Here is a 15,420-nt window from a genome sequence, read left to right as displayed (position 1 = left end):
CGGAATAAAGAAAATTAGGGGTGGATTCATACCTCACACCTTGACACAAGCCAACCTTGATTTTTGAGTGGATGGTTCCCTTTCCCTCCTCGTTCTCCACGGTGCCGATCGATGGTTGGGCCGACTCATCACTGGAAACGAGAAGTGGGTTCTCTGCGATAACAACCACAGGCATGCCCAATGAATTGAAGAAGGAGAGACCCCACAGGATGCCGCTAAACCCGACTATCACCCCAAAAAAGTCATGACCTCAATGTGGTGAGGAGTGTACGGCCCCATCTACAGGGAATTGCTACCTGATAGCAAAATAATTACTGGGGGCCTCTACATTATCTAACCACGGAACCTGAAGAAAGTCTTCAATCGTTCACCCCTGATGGACAAGCAACTCCATTTTCAACAAAACAACGCTTGTCCCTACGGCTTGAAACAAGTATTGCAAGAACTGGCCAGGCGTGGATGGATGGTTCTCCTTTACCCTCCGTATTCTCAAGGCACTGCTCCATCTGAATACTGGTCGTTTTCAGATGTGGCTCGTGTCCTCGGAGGGAGAACCTTCAATACCCATGGAAGTTTCAAAATGGCTACGAGAAATAAACGATTTAAAAAGTCACAAAGACTTCCGGTTCAACCTAATATTATAAAAAATCCATAAAGTTCACAACAGAATACTATCGTTTTTGTATTTTGTGGGTTTATGGCTTACACAGATATAGGGGTTCTCTTAGCAAACTCTTACATATAGGCATCGAAAACCTCTGTTATATTATGTTACCAACTGGTATGCTACCTCGAGTTGTCAAAAAAAGTCAGAAATACCTTTAATTCAAAATTGGATCTCTTACCGCTTATTACTTATCACATTTTCGGTTGCCTATAACCTTCCTTATCGAGTTCAATTTGTTCCTTCTGATCAAATCTACCACTCCCCCCTTCCCCCCACAGAAAAATGTTTACATCTGCAAAAAAGAAACCAAGTCCCGCCTACTTCTCCCCTCTGTGCTCCCTTTAAAAGAACTCTGGACATTAATTTTCTTGCCCCCTTCTCCTTTTCCCTCTTCAGTGGTCACTCTCTGAAGTTTGATTTAATGACAAGTAAACATTTTTTTATAACGTTTCGCTCGTTTATGTTGCTAATTAATTTTTTCTATATTCTCCAAAATTGTCTTTAATCTTCTCATCTTTTCTTTTTTTCAGTTAATATTTTTCCAAACCTAATTACAGATCACCATCATGAAGTACTTATCAATGTTCTATATATTTATGTACCTCTCCATTCAAGGGCTGATCGCCGAGGAGAAGGTGATTTTCACCGATGATCAGATCATGATCATAATTGATCGAATATGTAATAAAGGCTTTAATTGTCCCAAGGATAGTAAGTTATTCTTGCAAATTTTGGCTTTAAAACGAATATCGTCTTTGATTTTTTTTTAATGATTTGTCTAAAACTTCGATACAATTTTCAAAAAAAAAAATTTTTTTTTCAAAAATTTTTTTGCAATATGTTTTATACAAGAATTCTGATAGTTTTTCGAAAAATTTTTTATACAACTTTAAAAAAAAAAAAATTTTTTTGATACAATTTTCTGAATATCTTTAAAACTTTTTCTGTGGATAAGAATATTTTGCAAGCTTTTGGAAAAATGTACCTTGTTGGGAGGAAATAAAAAGATAACTTATAAAAATTTCCCACCAAATTTTCAGATGTTTTCCAAAAAATAGAAAATCCCTAGAAGCTAGACAGTCTGTGATACAACTTAATTATAATTTTTCGAAATGAAATAATTACAGCATACGCAACGTTCACATCTCCTGGGCGGTCCACTTGGAAGAAGGAAAAAATTTTCGAATCAAATCTCATCAAAAACTACAAGAATGGATTAATAGAAATGAGCGAAATTTATCCGCTGTTTTTGGTCAGTTTTATTTCACAATTTTTGAGTATTTTTAAACTCATACATTGATTCTTTATATCATTCAAACGGACACCTCTAAAATAGGCGTTCACAAAAATTAATTGCAGAAAAAAACTTCTATTAAAAAATTCTCAAGGAACACTTTTTTTCGAACATTTTTTCCCGCTATATATTTTTTAATGAATTTCAGAAGGAATTCTGTTGCGAAACCCTCGAATGTTTCTCTCGCAATTGCAGATTCTTTCAAAGACCTGAGGAAAAAGCGCTGATCAAGCATGTGATGAAGAACTTCGGAGCCAATGCTCCCAAACTTTTCGAGTTGAATCTTGAAGAACTTGAGGTATGTGTTTCGACAAAGCTAAAATAATTGTGTAAAATTTTTGAAAACTCCAATAAATTTAGACAAAAATCATACTGTTTTTTTTTTTTTTTTTTTAAATAGCATAACCCCCTTGATCTACAAAAATTGCGACGCGTCTGGACGCAGATTTCTAAATTGATTTCGAATGGTTAAAAGTGTGCTGACGTCACGTTTTTCTACGGAAAAAATTCCCGCATTTCTTGTTGATCAAACCGTAATAGGACATCCTGACACCACATGGTTGTCTATGTGTCTCTGTCTCTCTTTCCGCCACTCAAAAAAAAAACTATAACCTTTTCCAGGAATTCCGTGAGCCTGTTATGCATCAAATCGAGCACAAAACCTACGAAAACCAAAAAAACCCTCACTACACAGCACAAGTCGAAGATCTTTTCGATTATCTGCACAAGCATCATGACAGAATTCTTCAGCGGTTCAAAGAAGTGCAAAAGGACGAGAGTCAGGAGATCCAGGAAAAGAAATGAGCATTTTTTGTTGTTAATGTACACATAAGTTAGCATTTATTTATTAGAGTTCCCTATTATTATTATTATTAATATTTTCCCGTTGATCTACACGCACAACAATCCTTACCTCGAAAATTACTATCTCTCTCTCTTCCTCTCGAAACACCTCATATTTAATAATAGTTCACTCCTTTCCTTCTCCTCTTTGTTATTAATTATTTTTCGCCTATTTATGTTATTAGTTATTTAAATATGATGGTGAGTTTTTTATGTTATTGGAAAAAGAATACACAGTTTGTTAATAAGTTTCTGGGTTTTTTTGTGGAAGGCGGCCTAATGGCCTAGAAATAACATCAGTCAAAATGATTCTAGAGTTGGCAGAAGTTGGTAGGAGTATACATATTAAAAACCAGAACGAAGTTGTGAGAGTATGCTATAAAGTTGCAACGTTTTACCGAGGACATTGCCGAAATTGCCGAAAATCAGAATTTCCGAAAATATAAATTTGAGAAACTTTTGTAGATTTAGGAGCCTAAACATGCATTCTATTTGAAATTACCTTTTTTTCAAGCTCAAAATGTTTTAATCCTTTAATGATTGACCGTTTTCTCTTAAAAAATGACTAACCGAATACAGAAAACGAGGTGAATTTTTTAAAATTTCCGATATATTAACTTATTCATGTCTTTATACTATTTATTTTTGATCACGATTTCAATCGTAATAAACACAATACAATACAATACAATATATATTTAGGTTTGAAAATTACCGAAAATTTCCAAAACCAGTAATTGTCAAAATTGCCGATCGGCGAAATGTTTCAAAACCGGCAATTGCCAAAATTGCCGATTGTCAGAAATTTCCGATTGCCGCGCACCCCTGTTCAGAACCGCTCTCCAAATATTTTTTTGTCGAAAAATTGCAACAAAATACGCCTAATCCCCACAACAACGTCTAGACACTCCCTAAAAAGATGGTAGGGGGACATCTCCAGTACCATATCGATCCGAAAAAGCATCGCACACACACACACACGCAGTATTATTTTCCCAAAAAGCAAATAGTCTATCTCTCACACACTCAAGAGGTGTCAAAACGCGTGAAATCGGTCGTCGTCAATCGGTGACCACTTGATAAGTTGTGATAAAGTGTGTGTGTGTGTGTGTGTGTGAGTATCCATTCAGCTCATAGATATCCAATTAATATCTCTATGACCTATTGTCCGTGCACAGTGTTCCACTCCGAGCACCGGGGCGCACGAACTTTTTGCGACAAGATACACACGCCCCTCATCTTGATTAGGATGAATTTCTCCCCCCACCTATTCATTTCTACTTCCTTTTTCCTCAACCGCATATTAAATTTTGTAACATTTTATTTTTCAGCTGTTTTTGTGCGGCGGCTCTCAGTCATCACATTATGCGGTTAAGGCCCGGAGGAACACTATTCCACGTGCTATGGATAGCTAACTGTAAGTCTACTTCTAATTCTACGTACCACCTTAATTTGATCTATTAAACCTCAATTGTGTGTATAATCCCGAATAATAACTAACTGATAACAACAGTAAGAACATAGTAGGTACTTTACTTTCTAGTTTTGTGAATCCCATAGTAACCTAGTTTAGGGTTACTGTAGCAATACACATTACAAATGGCAAGTCGTGATACTATTTTATGATTGTCACTGTTATTATTAACACCATCATCATATATTTTTAGTAACGGCGTATTTTACAATATTAATATTAATGCTACAATACCAATGTACCTAACTAATGTTATTAGCTGCTCTAGAAGTATATACTGATTGTCAAATTTTACAAAAAACACCACTACATCAGTTGTAGCCATAGTTAGACTACTTAAATATATTGTCGTAGTTATTAAAAACCTTATACATGTAACTTACCATTTTACAGTGATTCACACTGCCACCCCCTACTGCGAAGAGGACTCATACTGCGACGAATGCGATCTAGTGGCCGTAGGCCAGCCATGTAACAACTTCGACAGGCTCCCAGTGTACACATGTAATAATGATACAAAGTAGGGAAGATTTTGGAATAATATTGAAGACTTGTACTATTGAAAATTTTCAGAAAAGTAAACTACACCCCGTCCAAGTATTTCATGTGCATTGATGGAGAGGTAAGTGGGAAATGTTTAAAATTGAGATGCTGGCATACACTGCACCACTGTTGGCCGAGTAGGTTACTGTAGGAAATAGGGGGTTTCCAGCGTCTGGTAGTTCTGATAAATAAGTGAGTAATCCCTAAGTTATACTTCAGTTTTTATTGGGTATTATCAACCGTTATTAATATTGTACAACAACTAATGGCTGTTGATTTTTTTTTTGGTTGATAGTTTTTATATCTCGAACACAAGCAAGCTAGTTTGAACAAGTTTCAACTCATTTTTGGCCAAACCTTCACAAAAGTCCAAGTTCCAAAAAAAAAACCTAGGACCTCAAACACTGCGCACTGGTCATGCTCTGCAAACACTGGTGCAAAAAAAAAAAACTAAACTTACAGGTGATTCAGTTTGATTGCTCACATCGCAACATGCCGCCAGCGGTTTTCAATCAAATCACGAGAGAGTGTGTGCAGGAGGAGACCACCGACAATCACATAAGAAGACGGCGAGCCACGACGGGATCCTCGAGAGTTGGAGACGTCTGCAATTTTAATACTGATTGCCAGCGGGGAATGTTCTGCGGCGGCGGTGTCTGCAGTTGTTTGAGTGATTTTGTGTCGATTTCGCAACATTGTTGGCCGAGTAGGTTACTGTAGGAAATAGGGGGGTTTCCGTATCAGGTTGGAAGATCTAACAGAAAAATCACTAAACCCCAATCCTAATTTCTTCCCCATCAACATCAATATCTTGCAGAAGTAAACCCCGGCGAGTCAGGCTGTGTGGAAAATCGACAATGTGAAGCTGTATGGCCTGGAACCATCTGCACATCTGCTGGTCTTTGCGAGTGCCCAAAGGAAACTGTACCCAGCCGAACAAGAGATGGTACAGTATGCATCTCATCTGCAATCCCACCAGCATGCCCACTTCCTGAGGCACACAATGGAAATCCGAATCCAGCGACTGTTCTGGCTAATCCTAGCACACATCCATTGAATCCGGGAAACTATATGTAATGCCACAGTTTGACTAACCTCATCAAAATTAACGTTTCAGGCCAGTTCTGTGCAACTCCCTTTCCTCAGAGGTCCGCACTTCTAATGGTGGAGATGGCTCGACATGGTGTGTCTATCCGGATGGTGAGCAGGATGTTTTCATCGCGGACACCTATAACTGCATCTCTCATCCTCAAGTGAACAATGATCTTTTCAACGAGTATTCCGAGAAAGTCGACGGAATCTGTTGTCATAACAGAGCCTTCGTTTGTATCCAGCCCTTGGAGTCCGGTGACGAGCCATCGGTGCCCAGGTGGTGGTATAACTCGGCGACGGGAACTTGTGTGCAGTTTATGTGGGATCCTGACACTATCACCAATGCTTCTCCAAACAACTTTAGAACCGCAGAGCACTGTGAATCCTACTGTAGGGATAGTAAGTCTCTGAAGCTGTAAAGCTTTTCCAAATCCGATAAAACTTCAGCATGCCGCCGTGGAGCTCCTGAATTTGCCTCATCCAAATTCTCAATCCTAGACGAAGTTCCCCGAACAAACTGTCTAGCTTCAACTTCCAGGTGTGACCAAGAACATCAATGTACACTTATAGGATCCCAGCAAACATGTTGTCCAACCGCTTCGCACATTTGTAGTGCTAATGGTGGAAGGATGTTGCTAACTAAGCCACCAGAGAACTATGATAGAGGTCTACAGATTGCTGGGCAGTAAGTTTCATTCTGTTCTGACTTATTTGCTAACAATTTTTACTGAAAACAGCTCGAAATTAAAAAAAGAATGAATCTAGCTTCCACGGATTCTCTATGACAGTCGTGAATGTAAAAATTGGACTTTTCCAGCAAAGCAGTAACTCGCTACTACTACGACATAGATCAGGGACGTTGTGTGAACTTCTTGTATCACGGGCTCGGAAATTACAACAATTTCCTTACGAAGCAAGACTGCGAGTCCTTCTGCTCAAAGTGTAAGTCAATCTCCGATCCTTGAACTTGACATCAGGCTCCGATCTTACCCTAATCTTTAGAATCGCATCTAGGTAACCAGCACATTCTTATAAAATTAACTCATTTCAGTGGTCTGCGAGAACGGAAACCCATTGCGAATCGGCGAGGAATGGCAGCGATGCGAGACTAACGCCGACTGTCCATCCTCCCACTCTTGCCAAGGATCCCACAAAGTCTGCTGCCCAACTGCTCAGTCCCTATGCACCCAACCAAAACGTCTCGGGGACTGTACCTCGGCGGTCCGTCGTTATTGGTATAACGCCGCCACCAGGTCCTGTGAAATGTTCCAGTATACCGGGTGTCAGGGAAATGATAATAATTTCAATACGCTGATGGCTTGCCAGCAGAAGTGTAGAGGAATTCATGGTAAGGCATGGTATCCTCTAAAAAATCTGAGAATTTTAAATTTCCAGTCGAACCAAAATGTCAACACGGTCGGGCCTTCCGAGATCGCAATGGAAACTTCCAACAATGCTCCGACAAACAAAATGGTCCAAAGTGCCCAGTCAACTACGTCTGCTCATTTGATGGAACCACCCACGGATGTTGCCCCACAAAAGCCTTCACATGCTCCCTAAACCCTGACAAAGGAGTTCAATGCGGTTCTGGAAGATCTTATAGGTACTATTTCAACTCAAACAAGCAATCTTGCGAGTCATTCCAATACGAGGGCTGCGACGGAAATGCGAATAACTTCCTAACATCCGAAGACTGTCAGCATTACTGTGGAGTTGGTGGATGCCCGAACGGTGGAATGCCGTTGAGAGACGAAGCTACGAATAAGCCGATGAGCTGCTCCGAACAGAAGTCTTGTCCATCAACTCACGAATGTCTAACGATCCCGGTTAATGGACACGTGGGGAGTCGGTGCTGTCCCACAAAGCAACACATTTGTAGTCAGCCACCTCAGCAGGGGAATCATTGCTCGAAGATCTCAGTTGGAAGATTCTACTTTAATATTGTCACAAGGGTAAGTAAGATTTTCAAAAAAGAATTCTTCTCAAATTTCTAGACCCGGATTTTACATTAACAGTCTAAAAACGCGGAGAAAATTTTGCGATTTTGCCGACTTACTATAATTTCGACTGGGGGATAATGTCAAGGTACTGTAGTGGTACTGTAGTGGTACTGTAGGGTTACTGTAGTTGGGGAAAATTTGAATTTTTTAGCGTTTGAAGAGGTATTAGATTGGAAGTTAGTGGGGGATAATGTCAAGGTACTGTGGTGGTACTCTAGGGGTACTGTAGGGTGACTGTAGTTAGGGAAATTTGAATTTTTAGCTTTTGAAGAGGCCACGACCAGCGACCGAAAAAATTATATTGTTTGGGTTTGAGGCCAATTTCTAAATCTGTCCGCACCGTTTTCAAACAATTCTCAATTTTCTAGGAATGCGCCACATTCCAATACAACGGATGTAACGGGAACCTGAACAACTTCGCCACTCAATCGGAATGCAACAACTTCTGTAGTTCAGCAGGCTGTGCAGTCGGAGAGGTCGCCTATAAGGACGTGAACACCAAAAAGGCTTTCGACTGTAACAATGTGCTCATTAACAGTTGTCCGGCAAACTTCCAGTGCAGATTCAACTCGTTGACGTCTGCATATGTTTGTTGTGGAAGTACTAGTATGGGTTAGTAGTACTCAGTAGAATTTTATGCCAAATTCTCAAATAGTTCAGATGTCTGTCCATCCGAAGAGCGAGCCTTCATAAATTCCCTAGACGAGACTGTCCGTGAATGTGCAATTAATGTGCCAGGAAGTTGTCCGTCCGACTTCCTTTGCCGATTCAACGCTCAAAGAAACAGATACTATTGTTGTGCTCCAACTACAGAAAGTTAGAATTTTAACAGAATTTAAATTTTTCGCCAAAACAAAAATGTCATCTTCCAGATGTGTGCCCAGACGGTCGTGCATTATTCCGCGCCAAGAAGACCCTGCTGCCTGTCAGATGTACCCTGAATAACGCGAATACCTGCTCGGATGGTTATAGTTGTCAGAGTCGGTCTAAAAATGTGCTTCAAGGATTTTGTTGCTCGGCGAGGAGTGAGTTTTGAATGCAGGCAGCTATAAACTGGGCGGGCCCCGGGAGAATCAACCTACAAAATAGCTTTCAAATGGCACCAAAAACGGTGGCGTTTCGAAATTTCGAGCTAAATTTAGCTATAATTTCAAAATTTTTGATTCTCTCTGTATCGCAGCAGTTGATTAATTGACATATTTGAGTCGTTATCGGCTGAAAATTACCTAAATCGACAGGAAAAAACTACCAAAATTTTAAAATAGGTTAAAAATTAAATTAAAATTAGTTTTCGGCAGAAAAATTCAGTTTTGTATCAAAAGAATTTCGAACGGTCATAATTTTTTTTTGAGAAATTAAGGGCTATTCTCAAGTGAATTAAGCTTTTTTTTTTAACTTTTCACAATCCTTAAAATTCCAGACGTTTGCAAAGGCGACTCCGAATTCCTTATGGACGAAAAATCTAAAATGCCAAGAATCTGCACCCCGGGAGCATTCATCTCCTGCCCTGTCGGTTATCGCTGCCACAAGCAGACACCATCTGCAATGAGCGGATTCTGTTGTCGAGGTGAGATCAACGCGATTTCCGAAGGATGTCCACCAGGAGAGTATGCGTATGCCAAAAAGAATGAGGTGGTGGCCTGTGATCCTTTCAATCCGGAGAACAAGGGATGTCCAGCTACGTTTAGGTAGGGAAATGGATGGAGTACTGAGTAAAAAATATGTTTCCGAATTTCAGTTGTCAGTTCGCGGTGGCTTTCCAACGTTACCAGTGTTGCGGTAAAGATCCGATTGAGGAAGACGAGATCGAGCAAGAAGGTTAGCTAAATGTTTTTGTTTCTGCAGTTTCTAGCATTGCACATAAAACTTCATAACGTTTCTTTTATTTTTTTGCCTTTCTTGTGAGGAACTTCTTATGACTAGTTATCAGTGTCTAAACTAGACCTTATATCTGGATATCAGGCATAATCTTTGAATTTCACTGTTGATCAAGGTTTTTGTGAATCTGCTAATCATGCCAATCTTAAAGCTTGCTGGATTCGCGGAAAATTTTCAATTTTTTTGGGTAAAATGTTCCAGTTGTCTAAAATTTCGAACATGAGACATATGATGTTGTAGCAAACACTTCTGTGTGCCCTATAAATTTTGTTCCAAATTTAATTTCGACGAGTGTTTACAGTATTTCTTCTCAATAGTCATCTGGGTGGCAATTTTTATAGAAAAAAGGTTAATAGGCAAGCCTAAACCTTCAGATAAGCTTAAGCCCAAGCTAAGCCTATGTATAAACCAAACATCAAAACACCTGAGTTTTCATTTTGTTAGTATAAATACCTAGTTCCGAATATTCCTATCAATTAACCCAATCAAAGAGAACATCAGTGTCCTCAATTTCATTCCCAGCTTTAGTTTCTTCAATAGGAATGTCTCGAGTGTATGTTGACAGTGTACTTTTGTGTGTAGGGGGTAGGAAGAGAGAGAGATAGAAGGACTGAGCAGGTGTAATCCTTTTGAAGAAGAAGAACAGCGCGGAATAAGATGGTCAGTAGCAGCAGCAACACAGTACTTGTGTGGTTCGAAAGAAGTATATTGTTTGTTGGACGCCGGGAGGGGGTATCGCCAAGCGACACGGAAGCTCGGCTCGCGCTCGCGCGACATCACGACAAACAAAGAGTTGAGTGGTGGTGATGAGGCTCTGTGATGGTGGGAGGTGGAATGATGATACTGACCGGTATCCCTTCAATGACCTCTTGATTAGGAAAAAAAGATTGTCTGCGGAGGAATTTTGGATCTGACTGACGTCACGTACTCTAAATTCTCTTTTCGAAGATTAAAGAGTTTGAGAACGTAGACTGTCCTTTTCGGAACTTTAATCGAGTTTCAGTTTATTGATTTCAGGATGTTTAGCAAACCTGGAAACAAAAAAAAAGTTTTTGGTGTGTCTTCAATAAATTTCATTTTTTCAAAAAAATGTTTTCATGAAGCCAGCAAAAACCCGAGAAAGCTAAATACATTTTTAAGTTACTAAATTCGGAACTTTTGAACATATATGGGCATATACGGCAAATCGGAAAATCGGGAAATTGCCGGAATGGAAAATTTCCGACCAATCAGCAAACCGGCAAAATTGCCGATTTACCGAATTTGCGGAAAAAAGGCAATTGCCGAAAAATTTCAGCAATTGAAAATTTCCAGCAAATCGGCAAATTGCTGGAATTTAAAATTTCCGGCAAATCGGCAAACTGCCGGAATTGAAAATTTCCGGCAAATCGGCAAATCACTTGAATTGAAAACAATTTGCCGATTTACCGAATTTGCCGGAAAAACTACATTTGCCGAAAATTGTCAGAAAATTGTGGTTTTACACTTTTTTGGAAATTTTAGAACATCGGCAAAATTGTACGCATCCTGTGAATATTCCTACATCTATTTTGAAAAATAAACAGATTCTATGAAAATATCTAAAGAAAACGGGAAAAAGTATATCAAAGGCATTGTTTTCAGTCTTCCCGTTTAATAAAAAACCCCTCCAAATATTTCCAGCAAAAAATGATATCCGGGAATAGACAAACCGGCCAACTGCCGGAATTAAAAACTTTCTGCGAATCGGCAGATCGGCCGAAAATGTTTGCCGAAAATGAAAATTTAGGGCAAGTAGGCAAGTCGGCAGATCGGCAAAATGCCGATTTGCCGATTTGTCGCCATATAAATTTGCCAAACGTCAATTGCCGCCCCGAAAATCACCTAAAAACTCTTAAACTCTAGAAACTCTCAAAGAAACTCCCTATTTTTCCAAAAAAAAAGTATAAATTTCAGAATATTTCTAAAAATCTGGAAATGATCCAACAGTTAACAGAATTGGAACTACCCTAAAAAAGGCGAAAACCTTTAGACCCCTGTAAAAATCACTTCCCAAAATAGCCCAATATAGCAAACCACTAATCAGCGCGGAAGTAAGCTGTTGAGCTCTGTCCCCCCTCCAAAACACATGTGTAAAGTGAAGTGGCCGTTCGTGTTGGCGGCTCGCGTCTTTGTCTTAACATTTCCCCCCAATTAAGTCAAAAGATCACCGCTTTTTTGCAGAACTTGGATGCCCACACTCTCAGGTCGCTCTGGTGAACAATGATCATCCGGTGGTGTGCACGGCGTCTGGTGCCTCCTGCCCTACTGGCTATTTCTGTCAGTTTTCGGATCGTAACAAGCAATTCCAGTGCTGCGGGCATAAGGCCGGATGTCCAGGCGATTCAGTTGCCTACCTTGATTTGACGGGAGGCGCTCAGGAGTGTTCAGTGAAGCTTAGAAATTGTCCGGAAGGGTATTCCTGTCAAAACTCAAAGGGAGGAAAGACTATATGTTGTACCGCAAGGATCGGTGGAAGGGATCGTCCAATGATTGGAGAAGGATCTAGTAATATTACAATTGCACCAGGAGCTCCAGAAACACCCGGTGCCACAGTCCCGCCACCGACAATGTCCCCATCAGTAACGTCCGGTGGCAACCCCGGAAAATCCCTCTGCCCACCTGACACAGCCTTGATCAATGGAGAATGCAAAGTTCGTGGAGCCGTCGGATCAGTGTGTCTCCTCTCCTCACAGTGCACGTCCGGTGCAGAATGTGTCGGGCAGATGTGTGCCTGTGGGAAAAAGTTCCGCGAGCAAGACGGGCGGTGCATTCAGGTAGACACGGATGAGGTTGTGAAGGAGGTTGTTGTCGCCAAGGAAGTCATCAGGCCCGTTTTGGCGGGCTGCAAAGAAAATCAGGTTGAGGTGAGTTTTTTTTTCTTGGCGACTAAGCCTAAACCTAAGCCGGAGCATGGTACAGGCCAGTCCAGAAATCAAAAATTTGCAGAAAAACAGCGCCTGCCTCGACAAATCGGCAATTGGAGCGGCATGCACAGCAGACGAGCAATGCCCGAATGGCACTGTTTGCACTTTGATGATGTGCAAGTGTGCACATGGAAGCTCACCTTACAAGGATAGGTGTTTGAGTAAGTTTTCAAGGAATTTTCGCAGTTTGGAATAGTGGAACTACGGCTTCCATGTGGGCGCCGGTGAGACGCCTCAAACAGCCTCACGCCGCCACTAGCGCCGCAACTTATCCGCGTGTATAGTTCGGCGCAGAACCTTGAACTTGTCGGCCGCTTCCACATAGCCACGCACTACGTTGCACGACTACGGTGTGTAGCCGAAAACTCTCCCGGCGTGAGGCGCCGCTCTCTCAATTTTTACACTTAAAAAACTGGCCATTTCCAAAATATCCCAATTCTTCCAGACAATATAAACATCTGCGAAGCACCAAGACAGCCCGTGATATCTTCCGACTACACCCTAATCCAGTGTGCCAAGCAGAAATGTCCGAAGCCTTCAGCATGTGTCTACTCAAAAATGATACAATCCTATGTGTGCTGCTCCAGTGCCCCAGTGACGTTGAGCAAGCCTATCGCACCACCCGTAGTTGGAAGAATCGTAAAAGGTGGTAGAATCGTCGGAGCACCTGCTACTACTGGAGCTGTTATAGTGAAGCCCCATCTGGCAAAGTACACCTGTCCAGACGGTCGAGTGCCGATGCTCTTCCCACAGAATAATATGCCTTTGGTCTGTAATCCAGTTAAAGGATGCCCACAGGTAACTTAAGCAATGAGATTCGGGAACTTAAAAGCGTTGTTTATTTCAGGGTCACACTTGCATTAACAAAATGTGCTGCCCAAACGGGAGGGTAAAACGCTCGGAGTCCTGCCCCAGAGGCTATCTAATGGTGGAAAGAGGTGGCGAAGCACAGTGTGGTATGATTTTCTTATAGCTTACAAGTATTTGGACACTTTTTCTTGAGTTGCGCCTTTGACATAGGTCCCGCAAGAAAATTTTTTTTGAAATTTGTCCAAAATTTTCAGAATGTTTTTTCTAGTCGTAGAATTCTTTTAAATTATGAGAAATTTGCAAACAATCAAGATTGCACGTGGTGTCAGAGCGTTCCATTTCGGTTTTCTCTACGTATCATAGATCTACAAAAAATGCGGGAGTTGAGACGCAGAGTTCTCAACTGATTTTGCGTGGTTATGAACGTGCTGACGTCACATTTTTTGGGCGAAAATTTCCCGCATTTTTTTTTAGATCAAACCGTAATGGGACAGCCTGGAAACACGTGAGCTTGCAGCATTGGAGAAAGTTCGGAATTACTGCAAAAGTTCAGAAATAACAAAAATTAGCATTTTTAGTCAAATCTTGACTTAAAAAATAATTTTTTCACAACGGGGTTTCTGAAGATTAACAATCGACAACGATTTTTCTCCAAATCCCCAACTTTTCTTATTTCAGAACCACAATGCCCATGGTATGCTCCGTGCGCTGCTCAACGAAGGCGATAGATTCTGTTACTCTTTCCCCAGTTGTCTTTTTTAATTCTCCCGAGGTATACACCTTGTCTCGTTACGGTTATTTTTCTTTTTCTTCTTTCCCCCGTCTCTTTGTTGCTCCGGAGATGTTCTATAACAAAAATTCTAAATAAAGAAACTCTCAATTTAATCCACTGCAATTCCAATTCAACTCCCCCCGCCTTCCTAAAAACAGTCGTTAGCCACCCAAAACAAACAGTCGGAACAAAAAAAGCGGCGCACCGGTGCTGCGCGTGTTTTTCATCAGGTCATGATTTGCTCGCGGAGAGAGGTGAGACCGGCGAAAAAGTTCACTCTTTTTGGAGTTCCGCGCCGCGCGTGATCTTATCATTGTGAGCGCGCGCGAGAGCCCCGATTAGAAGAGAAGCGGTGTTGGTTTGTACAATATTTGAACCAGCGCCGCCGCCACCAACATTAAACATACAGTAAAACATACATATGTTTGGTGCGAAGATCAGTTTCTCTTGACGTACACTTTATAATGAGATAGGATGGATGCCCGCGCGGATCAGAGGAAACTGGGCCAAGTATGCTACACAAAAATACACTAAACCTCGGGTGTTAAGGATGTCAGAAAGTGTTTCTGTGCAGTAGCGGGCTGAAATCACAGGATCATCCTGCTGGATACTCAAGAAGACGGTTACTTTCAAAATTTTTGCGAATTGCAAAAAACCATTTTCGAAGCGGTGATTTTTCACGAAAATCAGTTTCGCAAATCCTAAGGTATTCGTGGAAATTTTTTGTAGAAATTAAAAAAAAAGAAACTTATGATGTCAGCTCATAATTCAAGTTCGGAATCAGCTCATAATTCAAGTTTCACGAAAACCAAAAAGCTCAGTGATCTTTTTCGAGAATCTTACCCCTTAAAATTTTTACCGATTTTTCTGAATTTCAAACGTACTTAGTCTTGCGCTGTTCCACTCCACTTTGACTTTTCATACCTTTGGTAATCTTCACGCTACGTGGCAACAGTATGAAAAACAGAGACTTCTCATGAAGACGAAGAAATTGTGAAATGAATGAAAATTTAAACTAGTGTTCAATATGGCCCATGGTACTAATGAGTAAGGCTACACGTCATATCCAAAAAAATATCGTGAACTGATAAGTTATCAAACT

At 40.8% G+C, this 15,420-nt stretch overlaps 2 protein-coding genes across 2 annotated transcripts; both read left to right on the top strand.

Annotated features, from left to right (window-relative positions):
- The first annotated feature begins 1,224 nt into the window (after positions 1-1,224).
- Positions 1,225-3,052, top strand: T22F7.4 (DUF19 domain-containing protein). The gene is made up of 4 exons (NM_064807.4): positions 1,225-1,378; positions 1,795-1,919; positions 2,110-2,259; positions 2,583-3,052. The coding sequence occupies exons 1-4, from the start codon at positions 1,234-1,236 to the stop codon at positions 2,763-2,765; spliced, it is 603 nt and encodes a 200-aa protein (NP_497208.2). The 5' UTR covers positions 1,225-1,233; the 3' UTR covers positions 2,766-3,052.
- A 1,052-nt stretch (positions 3,053-4,104) lies between these two features.
- T22F7.3 (BPTI/Kunitz inhibitor domain-containing protein) lies at positions 4,105-14,429 on the top strand. The gene is made up of 20 exons (NM_064806.5): positions 4,105-4,221; positions 4,672-4,798; positions 4,852-4,900; positions 5,284-5,527; positions 5,639-5,894; positions 5,939-6,312; positions 6,361-6,598; positions 6,731-6,855; positions 6,965-7,261; positions 7,309-7,865; positions 8,282-8,525; positions 8,574-8,729; positions 8,786-8,938; positions 9,334-9,601; positions 9,652-9,731; positions 11,994-12,676; positions 12,759-12,897; positions 13,182-13,534; positions 13,584-13,692; positions 14,225-14,429. Exons 1-20 carry the CDS (start codon positions 4,170-4,172, stop codon positions 14,272-14,274), a joined length of 4,554 nt encoding a protein of 1,517 aa, NP_497207.4. The 5' UTR covers positions 4,105-4,169; the 3' UTR covers positions 14,275-14,429.
- The last annotated feature ends 991 nt before the right edge of the window (positions 14,430-15,420 follow it).

The sequence above is a fragment of the Caenorhabditis elegans genome, chromosome III (assembly GCF_000002985.6).
Source record: "Caenorhabditis elegans chromosome III".
Classification (NCBI taxonomy): domain Eukaryota; kingdom Metazoa; phylum Nematoda; class Chromadorea; order Rhabditida; family Rhabditidae; genus Caenorhabditis; species Caenorhabditis elegans.
The sequence above is the reverse complement of the archived record's forward strand: the minus strand, read 5'-3'. Positions and strand labels throughout refer to the sequence as shown.